Source organism: Microtus ochrogaster, chromosome 16 (assembly GCF_000317375.1).
Source record: "Microtus ochrogaster isolate Prairie Vole_2 chromosome 16, MicOch1.0, whole genome shotgun sequence".
NCBI lineage: Eukaryota > Metazoa > Chordata > Mammalia > Rodentia > Cricetidae > Microtus > Microtus ochrogaster.
In genome coordinates, this window is record NC_022018.1 from 18,033,914 (window position 1) to 18,045,225 (window position 11,312).

The 11,312-nt window shown below is 48.7% G+C and overlaps 1 protein-coding gene across 2 annotated transcripts in view; it reads left to right on the top strand.

The window, feature by feature from the left end:
* The window catches only part of Svil (supervillin), a 196,748-nt gene that overhangs the window by 181,638 nt on the left and 3,798 nt on the right, over positions 1 to 11,312 (top strand). For both annotated transcript variants that reach the window (XM_026783048.1, XM_026783047.1), the window contains 7 exons: positions 494 to 645; positions 2,605 to 2,710; positions 3,460 to 3,667; positions 5,072 to 5,205; positions 8,156 to 8,311; positions 9,478 to 9,621; positions 10,506 to 10,630. In XM_026783048.1, the coding sequence (XP_026638849.1) occupies positions 494 to 645; positions 2,605 to 2,710; positions 3,460 to 3,667; positions 5,072 to 5,205; positions 8,156 to 8,311; positions 9,478 to 9,621; positions 10,506 to 10,630 (1,025 nt within the window). The remainder of the gene's footprint in view (positions 1 to 493; positions 646 to 2,604; positions 2,711 to 3,459; positions 3,668 to 5,071; positions 5,206 to 8,155; positions 8,312 to 9,477; positions 9,622 to 10,505; positions 10,631 to 11,312) is intronic.

Here is an 11,312-nt window from a genome sequence, read left to right on the forward strand (position 1 = left end):
CACACACGCCATCTCTGTCTCCACACATGCCAGCACTGTCCCCACACACGCCATCTCTGTCTCCACACATGCCAGCACTGTCCCCACACACGCCAGCCCTGCTGGGACACAAGAGGTGGAAGGTCAGGCTCCACCATTCTGTTTTAGCGGGCTGCGCTGTTCCCTTTGATCTGGAAGCTCCTCCAGCATTTGCTGGCATCACTCCTTCAGCCAATCCTCTGCCAAGAGTGGCAGAATGTAGGAAAGTGTGTCTGTGTATCTGGTTATCTGGTCCTGCTCTCTGTCTCCAGGCCACACTGGGGTCAGAGGGAGTCTGCCTCTGTCTGGGTTCCCAGAAGACCCTTCGGTCAGCTGAGAAAAAGATGGTAGCCGTTTTGGCTCTGCCACCTTTTTGTTTTTCTTAATATCTGGCCCTCAGAGAAAGACAGCCGGACATTTCTTTGCCGCCCCTCTGGTGTCCCAGCTCACCTCACTCTGCCATTGATCTCTACAGTGGGAAGCCGACAGAAGGCAGAGCATCCGGTGAGAGTGGCCGGCAAAGAGAAGTGTGTCTACTTCTTCTGGCAAGGCCGGCACTCGACCGTGAGTGAGAAGGGGACGTCAGCTCTGATGACGGTGGAGCTGGATGAAGAGAGGGGGGCCCAGGTAAGCTCTGGGGGCCATTGCACACCTGGCCCCCGAGGACAGACTCTGTCAGAGCACAGAGCCCTGGTTCTACAGACTCTGAACCTACCCACCCCACACTTCATCCTACCCTTCTGCAGCTCCGTCTTCCATGAAGTGGGTATCAGGTGCTGAATACAGTCAATTGCAAGGGCCGCTGTTCTGAGAGCCCTCCTCCTAACCCTAAAAACAAAGACACCCCTCCTTTCCAGAAGGCGCAGGCCCAAAGCTGACAAGCATTCACGGGCTTCCCTTGGGTGGTGCGGCCATGCTGGGGAACAGTTTAGGCCTGAGAACCTTAACAACCAAGTTTCTGCTTAAACATCACCTTCTGTTATGCAAGCCCCTCTCCCTCTCCCTTTACTCAGCCCCTTTACCTCCTTCCTGGGTTTCCACAGCTTAAAATCACACTGCCATAATGTTGGCTTTTTTATTACTATTTTTCCCAATGACCAAGAAAGAGATTTCAGTTTCGGGCTCGTGACCTCTGAGCCTACATGGAGCCTGGCAGGCACTACTATCCGAATACAAGGGCTTTAAGACTTATAAGCCATTCTTCTGTTATGTTTTATTTCTGGTGGAGGGAGGTCAGGGCATTGTTTGTACTAGGCAGGGGTTTAAACCTCCTGAGCTGCATCCCTACCACGGCCCCAAAGGTGTCTTTTAATGTTTGACTCGTCCGTACCCTATGTCTCATCCATTAGTGCCAATAAGGAGGAACTGGCTCTGGAGTTTGTGGGAAGTGTGACGCTGTCAGCAAGTGTTTTTACCATCTTAGATGGATGATGAACTGACCAGAACCTGAGGGATGAGGGCACCAGAAGTGTTCTCAGAACTAGTGACGTTCCCTAAAAATAATTGGAAGACAGAATGAATATTTTCCACGATAGATCATATTTCAGAAGTAGACCTTAGCAACAATGGCATGGTAACGTGGTCCCATTAGTAGGTGATTTCAGCTGCCTGTTTTTGAAAGGCCATGAAGGAATATGTTTTATCCCTGTGTTTATCACACACTAGGAGTTTGAGGTTAATTTCTCTCCTTTAAGCATTTCATTTTTTCAGTCCAACACATGGAAAATAAGCATAAACACATAAAACACGGCCACAAAACGGCACTTGCCTGTGCCCAGCAGACCTGAGCTATAACTAATGGTGCAAAAGTTTTCTACCTTTCTGGGGACCCAGATGCCCAGGATGCCCGGGCTCAAAGAACAGTCCTTCTGTAAGGGATGGAGTCTGGTGCCACTTGCTGTTCATGAGAGGGCACCAGAGCAGTCAGGGAGAGCCGTGTCACCGAGGTGTTGGCTTCCCGCCATTATGACAGACAGACACCCCAGTGTCTCAGACTTCGCTGCTGTAATTGGTCGGCCGTGTTGGTTTGGGGCTTGTGAGGAGCTGACGTGACACAGCAGAAGCGTGTCAGAGTGAATCTACCCCCTTCGAGGACATACCCCCAGCGACCTAATGACTTCCCGCTAGACCCACTTAAATAACCGCTGAGCCTTGAGGGCATGGCCCTGAGGGGCACTGAAGACTGAGCCAGCACCATGGGACAGGAGGACACCCCGCAGTGAGTCAGCAACTCCTCCTCCTCCTCATGGCTGAGAGGTGGACCTTGCTGAACACATTTAAATCAGTCACGTCGTAGCCCTACATAAAATGTCATGAAAATGCCAGAGTCCATGACTCTGAAGGGTGGTCCGAGTGGTGAAAGGCGGTACACCTGGCAGCAGAGTAATGTTCCTGTCTAACATTACAGGGAAAGCTATACTTGAAAATAACTTGGGAAGAGAGCCTATGCATTGCACTTCTAACACTGCCTATCTTCAGATGGCCATGGGGATGTTGACTTGTGTGTGTCCTATTGGTGTTGTCCAGGTTCCCTGAAACAGTCAAGTATTGTTTCCATGATCTGTTTTCCCCTGTTTCAATTTGAAGGTCCAGGTTCTGCAGGGAAAGGAGCCCCCCTGTTTTCTTCAGTGTTTCCAGGGAGGTATGGTGGTGCACTCTGGACGAAGGGAAGAGGAAGAAGAAAATACACAAAGTAAGTTGCTTTCGGTGTTAGAATCAGTTTTTGTCTCTTCTCCCTGAAAGTATTTGGAGAGATGTCTCAGTGATTAAGAACACACTGATCTTACAGAGGACCCACATTCAGCTCCCAGCACCCACGGTAATCAGGCAGTCCACAGCCAGCTGTAACTTCAGTTCCAGCAGGATCTGGTGCCCCCTTCTGGCATCCACAAGCACTGCATTCATGTGTGCACACACCCATAGATATATACACATAATTAAATTTTTTTTAAATGAAAACCTTAAAGTAGGTCCGATCTCATAAAGCTGTGTCTTTCCCGCTGAAAGCTCCCTAGTGCTGACCAGGTTCTGCATCGTGGGGATCCCCACCCTGCAAAGCGCTTCCTTCCTGATCTGCCCTTTTGTGCAGGGAGGCTAGGAGAGTTATCTTGCACTGAATTCTCAGTAACTACCCACACTCTTCATGAAAATTAGAAACTGGCAGATTTTCTACCATAACCTTTTCATGGCCAGCACCCCAAAGCTAAATCCTTTCTATTTCTCATTTAGAGTCTTAGTATTTTATGTAAATCTTGGAAAGGTTTTTATTTTTTTCTGCTTTGTGAACTTTTGGCGACCTATCTCTAGCTCCAGAAGTCCTCCCGCTGTCCTTGCTCGGCATGTCCTCAGACACAGTCCTGCGATCTCTACAATGTTTCTCTGACAGCACATAGGGGTCCTAATGGGCGCCTCATAGCCCTGTGTCTCTGCTGTGTCCTGCAGGTGATTGGAGACTGTACTGTGTGCGAGGAGAGGTGCCCATGGAAGGGAACTTGCTAGAGGTGGCCTGTCACTGCAGCAGCCTGAGGTCCAGGACTTCCATGGTTGTTCTGAATGTGAACAAGGCCCTCATTTACCTGTGGCATGGATGCAAGGCTCAGGGACACACGAAGGAGGTCGGAAGGACTGCTGCGAATAAAATCAAGGAACAGTGAGTGTTGCTCCGACTCCTGGAGAGATGCTAAGGCAACAAGGGATGTCCCGAGTGCTTAAAGTGACCGCAGTAAGGGATCTTGGCAACTACAGCCAGGGCTCTGACTTAAGTCCAGGGGGGCACACATCTTCACAAAAACCTCCAATTTTCAGGCTTTTTCAGCTTTGCTTCCAGAAAAGGCAGCCATGAGCCAGCACTGTCCTCCTAGAAGTCTGAGGCAGGAGGCACAGGCTAGCCCAAGAGCTTAGGGGTGTATAGCCTAGGTTATATAGTAAGATCTTGTCTGAAACAGCAAGGCAGATGTCCTCAGAAAAAACAGTGACTTTGGCTTCTTCCCATAGCTGCCACTTGGTCTGGAGCAAGCCTCTGCTGTTAAAGAGATCCAGCCCATGCCCGTGTCTTGTAGGAGTCTGAGGACATGTTTTCTTAGAATGGCAGAATGGAAAAGCTAAAGAAGAAACTGGGGGACCAATAACTTGGCCTTTTTTTAGAAAGCAGGGAAGCCCCAGCTGTGTGGCAGCAGCTAGCAGTGAGTTCTCAGACCCCCAGGCCAGGAGCCCTGGGGCATAGCACTGCTGGGGTTCTCTTCTGGGGGCTTCTTTGTAGGTAAGGTCCTCAGGAGGAACAACATAGCCAGAGGTGTCTGCCACTGTGTCTCTGCTCTTACTGGCAGCCTGGGCAGTCTCAATTCTTTGAGAACTGTTGGATTCCTTCCTAAAATGGAGTGTTCCACCACATACCACCAAAGGGTTACAGGGTCAGCCTGTTCTGTAGCACCGACATGGGGCAATGAGATCTGCCTTTCCTCCAGCTCCACTGAAGGTCGGTGCTGAGTAGTAAGGGCAGAGAGAAGGGAAACAAGCAACCTTCCAGCAGACAGACAAATGGAACCGGCCTCTCAGAACATGCTCCTGTGGCCAGTCGAGACAGAGGAGTTTAAAAGATGTTCCGTGAGGAATCCAATAGCATTGAGCTTTTCACTTGGGCCACTAATATCAACGCAAAAAGATGAAAAACAGCATTATTCACTTATTCTCTTATTTACTTAGCAAATGCTCACTGAGCAGCTCCTTGGTGGGTGTCAGCAGTGCACAAACTCCTCTTTCTCTAAGTGAAGTTTGTGTGCTAGCTGGAGAGGATGATTAGAGGAGAATGTTGTGTTAGATACAAACATTTGCGTTGTCTTCGTGGCATTTCGTGTGTATCTGTGCATTCTTCCCCAGAGCTAACTGGTCCTTCTTCCAGCACAGACGCTGATAGAATGTTTACAGAATACGTTTTCATTCATCATTGAGAGCCGCTTTTAATTAGAGACACGGTGATATGTGGATTTGGTCTTGAATAATTTTTGCTGCAGACACTCCTCAGGCCTGTAAAGCCTCCTCCATGTTTCCCATGCAGATGTCCCCTGGAAGCAGGATTGCACAGCAGCAGCAACGTGACAATTCATGAGTGTGACGAAGGATCTGAGCCCCTGGGCTTCTGGGATGCTTTGGGGAGGAGGGACCGGAAGGCCTATGACTGCATGCTTCAAGGTAATGGCACATAGTATCCATCTTCTTTTTCTCAATTCGCTCATTGACTGAGGTCCCAGAGGGATGGCTCCACCAGCAAAGCACTTGCCTTGCAATCATGAAGACCCAAGTTTTATCAACAGAACCTGTAGTACTGTAGGGTACAGTGGTGCACCCTTAAAATCCTAGATCGGGGGAGAAGAACAGAAAAGCCCCCTGGGCCTTGATAGCCTAGGCTGGCTATTGATGGAGCTCCAAGCCAACGATAGGCACTGCCCGTCTCAAAGGCAATGGATGGCTCTCCTTGGGAAGACACACAATAGTGCTCAGGCTCCACATGCAATCACACATGTGTGTATAGCACATACACAAATCTCTAAGATTAGTGAGCATATGCTGTATACAGCACACAGTAAATAAAGCCAAGGGAGGGTCTCCCAGAGGACATCTTCCAGAAAAGGAAGCTAAGTTGCACACTGTATGTGGCTCATTTTCATGCAAATAAAGTCGTGTGTCATCAAAGAGTGTGAACTGGGAAAGTAGAAGGGATTTTTCCCATCAGGAAAAGTTGTGTGTGGCCTCGTGAGAAGATAATGTTTGTGCTATGCCTCCAAGGTTGGTGTGACTTGACCAGAGGAGGAAAGACCGAGAAACCAGATGAGCAGTAGCATGACAGTTGGGCTTGGCCAGTATCCATGCCGAAGCATGCAGTGGGAACCCCAGAGGGACAGGGTGTCCCCACCAGGTCGGCCAGCCCTAGGCTGCACAGACAGTGCGTTCTCAGCAGTTGTGGCTGGAAGGGGAAGCTTCAGGGGCAGTGGCTGAGACCCGGTGCCTACTGGAAGATGTGTTCTGGGACATGAGCATGTGATGGTTACCAGCAGCTTGTGAACTTGCAACTTGAAACTCAAGGGTGGACAGGAGAGGCCACCATTGACTAGCATGACCTTGAGTTTACCAAAAGGGGGCAGGGAGAAGAAGGAAGAGTTGTGGGACCCGTGTCCTTCTCTCGGTTGAACTCAGCCTTTTAGGATTCAGTGATCCCTATGAGAAGAAGGGACATAACCCTTGCAGAGGACTGAAGGAAATATGTGTGTACAATGTAGACACGATCTAGGGATTTGGCCTAGGAACTAATCCATAAACATTTATTGTCATTTACAAGGCAGTAGGCAGAGACAGAAATACAAGATGCAGGACTGGATCAATGGGATGTCACGGGGATCAAGAGGGGAGAAGGCAGTAAATAGGGAGACCTGGAGCACTAGAGGGCAGAGCAGCTGGCGTTGTGTATCAGTGCAAGTGAAGTGGGAGGGACCGGATCCAGAGCTGCAAGATTTTCTGAGTGTGAACATGCACCTTCCTGGCTTCCCCTAAAATATATATAATTATAATAGACAAATCATAAGACAAAATTCCTTCTATTAACTATCTCTGCTGGGCAGCCTGTGCTCAGCAGCTCACGGGTCTCAGATACCCAGAATTCCTGTCTTCTCAATGAAAACACAGTCATGACAACTGTCTTGTAGGCCACCCTCACCCTTTATTACCTCGGTGTCCACCTTGCTGCCACTGAGACCTTGGTGATGCTAGGGCATTATAATATATTCCACTCTACCTAACCATCCTCCATATCTGAGAATAATGTCCAGTGTTTTCTGTATTGTACAATAGTGTGGTATAGCCGGGCGGTGGTGGCACACACCTTTAATCCCAGCACTCGGGAGGCAGAGGCAGGCGGATCTCTGTGAGTTCGAGACCAGCCTGGTCTTACAGAGCTAGTTCCAGGACAGGCTCCAAAACCACAGAGAAACCCTGTCTCGGAAAAAAAAAAAAACAAACAAACAAACAAAAAAACCAATAGTGTGGTATAATTGGCATACCCTTAAAAATAATTGTTTATGTTTATCCATAATTAAGTAAATTCCTAGACAAGTGACTTCTATATCAACCAGTGTCCTCCAAGACATTAGGCCAACCTTTTTTTAAATTGTTTTTATTGAGCCATATATTTTTCTCCACTCCGCTCCCTTTTTCTCCTCACCCCTCAGCTCTCTCCCATGGTCCCCATGCTCCCAGGAGAGCTTGTCTTTTTCTACTTCCCATGTAGATTAGATCCATGTATGTCTCTCTTAGGGTCATCTTTGTTGTCTAGGCTCTCTGGGATTGTGAATTGTAGGTAGGTTTTTCTTTGCTTTATGTCTAAAAGACACTTATGAGTGAGTACATATGATATTTGTCTTTCTGGGTCTGGGTTACGTCACTCTATATGATGTTTTATAGATCCATTTGTCCACAAATTTCAAGATGTCATTTTTTTTCTGCTGTGTAGTACTCCATTGTGTATCCATTCTTCGGTCAAGGGGCATTTACGCTGTTTCCAGGTTCTGGCTGTTATAAATTATGCTGCTATGAACACAGCTGAGTACATGTCCTTGTGTTATGGTTGAGCATCCTTTGGGTATATACGCAAAAGTGGTATTGCTGGGTCTTGAGGTATCAACCTTTTTTTCTAAACAGAAAATAACAAAAGGAAGTATTTCCCATCACTCATAAACTGAGTATGAGTATCCTTCTCCTGTGGACCAGATAAACTGGAGAAGATATTGTTTCTGTTTAATTTGATAGCTAGGAGTGTTGGGGTGACCTTTCATGTTTCCACGTGCACATGTGTGTGTCCGTCTCTGTGTGTGTCTCCTTCTGTGTTTTACACACACACACACACACACACACACCTACTGTTGATCGGTAGAATGCTTGCCTAGCATGCTGGAAGCTTGCCTCTGATGCCCAATGTTGCAAAAAAAACAAACACACACACAAAAAAACAGACTTTCCCATTAGAAGGCGGATATAAACCAAATCTGGCTTATTTTCCACCAGGTCTTTGAGTTGTTTCATATTTTACGTTCAATCCATCCGGAAGTTGGTGCATATGGTGTCCTTATCTTTGTTATCTTTTCTTTGGAAGATCCTGGAAGTTTTAACTTCGCGCCCCGACTGTTCATCCTCAGCAGCTCCTCTGGAGACTTCTCGGCGACAGAGTTTGTGTACCCTGCGCGAGCGCCCTCTGCCGTCAGCTCCATGCCTTTCCTGCAAGAGGATCTGTACAGTGCACCACAGCCGGGTGAGGCCTGCAGGGGGCGAGGTTTTGTTGCGTGGCGCCCTCCCGGAAGCCTTTCTTTCCCTTTCTTTTTGAGCAGTTCCTATCTGCCAAGTACACTGCTAGCGTACTTGCTTAGGACATTTCCTTTTATCCACCCACGTAGCATTGTATCAGGAAATGAACTCAGTTGCTTCCAATGTCCAGAGAGGCCGATGACAGTACCACATGGCATCCCTGCCATTCTCCCAGCCTTCCTCTCCAACTTTCTCTTCATGCTCCCTTGCGAGCGGCCCTTTCTCCAGCTTTCATGTTTGGATTTAAAGTTTGGGAAACGGGAAAGGCGCAGTTTGTTTTGTCCCTCCGGCTCCAGTAGACTTTTCTGCTTTATCCCATTGGCCAGAAGATGTCGTGCAGCCACTCCAACTGCCAAGAAGCCTAGGAAAGCAAGTGGCCAAGGAAAAGGACATAGGAAAGCTATCTGCTGAACTAAGACTGCAGACTAAATCTCCCAATTTCAAGACCAGTAATGTTCACACCAAGTCATGCCCTAATGACCTAACCTATACAGAGGAAATGCTCTCTGTAGACCCTCCCACTTCCTGCCAATCAAGCACCTTGCTCATAGTTTGTCCTCAGCCTGGAGCTGCAACAGTAGTTGCCCTACTACCAGTTCAAGACTTGGTAGATGCATATTTCACACTGTGGGCAGTGGCCACGAATATCTAAGAGAGAAGGCTACTCCCTGCCCTTGCATTCCTGGGCTCTGGATGGATCATCAAACCCCATGGGCTTTTAAAGCAATCCCAAAATGTGTGTCAGGAAGGACCTCGCCCACGAGCTGTCGAGTGGAGAGCACCTGTCATGTAGAGGGGTCAGGTGAAGGCTTGAAGGCAAGGAGGAAGAGACAGGGGATTCTGTCTAAAATCCGCTTCCCGCTATGACTGCTCATAGGAGTTGAGGGCAAGCCAGATGGGAACTCATTAGAGACCAGAAGTGGCCAACAGCAGAGCCCTAGTGGCATCTGAAAGGGCTGCCAGCAACTGTGGTTGGCCTGGGAAGGGACCTTTCTCGGGTTACCTCCTTGTCCTGCTAGGGTCCTCGTAGTTTAACCCAGGAGGACAGAGTGTGCAGGAGCTCGGAACTTTGGGGGCAGCACCTCATGGCCTGGTTCTGCCCTTACCTCGCAGCACTCTTTCTTGTTGACAATCACCACGAGGTGTACCTCTGGCAAGGCTGGTGGCCCGCCGAGAACAAGATAACTGGCTCTGCCCGCATTCGCTGGGCCTCAGACCGCAAGAGCGCCATGGAGACGGTCCTGCAGTATTGCCGAGGTGAGAACGAGAGGGAGGGAGGGGGTGGAGAGGCATCACAGGCCACCCATGTCCCTTCTGAGATGCCCCAGCATTGAAAAGGCTCCAGCCCTCCCCTTTAACTGCTAGCGGCTTGTCAATATTCAGGTCAATACACTCTCTGCCGCCAGAACAAAGGAGAGTCCATATGATGAGCTTACCCACAGGTGTACTGTGAAGCCGCCTGCACTGACACCCCTCTCTCTGTATGTGGGGGTGAGCAGCTGAGTGACCTCCACAGCTCACCTTTCTCTTCAGGCAGCGCCTACATGAGAGAACAGAAATGTGCGCAAACAGTTAAGAACCAGTGCCAGCCTTTCTTTTAGTGTTTTGGTGTTGTATTAGGCAATAAAAATTAAACTAAGATTCTGTAGTGAATCCCTGGCTCCTCAGCTAGCATCTACATGAAATCTGGAACCTTTTATGTAAAGTAGACACCAGTTTTGTCTTCATGTTGACACTTAATACACCTGAGTGTATACAGTCGATTCTTTCCACGGAAAACTCTCTGTGAACAGACTTTCAAGTATCAGCAAGTGCTCACTGGAAGATGCTGTCATTGACTGTCAGGGAAACCCTTCAGGCAAATGAAAGGAAGCAGACCTGCCTGGTGGGGGTTCCCAGGAGAACATCATCCCCCTAGGGGTTCAGAAACATTTGGTCAGGTTCAGGAAGTGGGGGGTGGTGGTCAGGTCAATGTCACATCTGTGTTAAAGAGATAAGCCTAAAAGCATTGTTAGAGTGACCTAATCCACATTTTAAATGTAAAAGTCAAGAGTTTGGAAGGAAAATGGGCCAAACCCGAGGAAAAGCAGGGAGGCCAGGCTCATTGGGTCCACTGACATGTGCCTTCTGCACCCCAACAGGAAAGAATCTCAAAAGGCCACCCCCCAAGTCTTACCTTATCCATGCTGGGCTGGAGCCCCTGACCTTCACCAACATGTTCCCCAGCTGGGAACACAGAGAGGACATCGCCGAGGTCACAGAAGCGGTGAGCTCCCACCCCACTCCCCAGCCCGGCCTCCGCTGGCCAAGCAGCAGACTGCACTCTGAACTAGGGAACAGACTTAATGGCTAGCCTGTGCTGTACAGGGAGCTCTGGGCTAGCCTGCACTATATGCCAAGATCTTACGAATAAAATGGGGATGCACTTTTTCCTGCTGCCATGTGCTACCTAGGCTGCATAGACATGCTTTAGGAGGAAAAGCCTAATGGGAAATCATTGAGGTAATGTGATCATTTTCCACACATAATTTCAAGATTTTTAAATACAAGTAGACTACAAATACAAGCTGCTGTTCTTCATTCTCTTAGCACCAGGCCTACTCCTTCTCACTGTGTGTGGAAGGCTTAGCCAGGTCCTCTGGTGTTGCGCTCCTGTAGAAGAGATGGACTGCAGCACAGGAATGTGCTCAGGCAGCTAAGGGGGGAGCGTACATTGTGCGCCTCCATGGTGTCCAGACAACTACAGATCCACGCAGCATTACAGAACACAGTTCTCATCTCTTTGCCTGCCAAACTTGCATTTGTTCCCCACTCAGAGGCTTAGTGTGGCTCTGTGGAATTTCTTAATTTAAGAGTTAACTTTGCTAGCAATAGAAATACCAGGGGTTAGCCAGGCAGTGATGGTGCACACCTTTAATCCCAGCACTCGGGAGGCAGAGGCAGGCGGA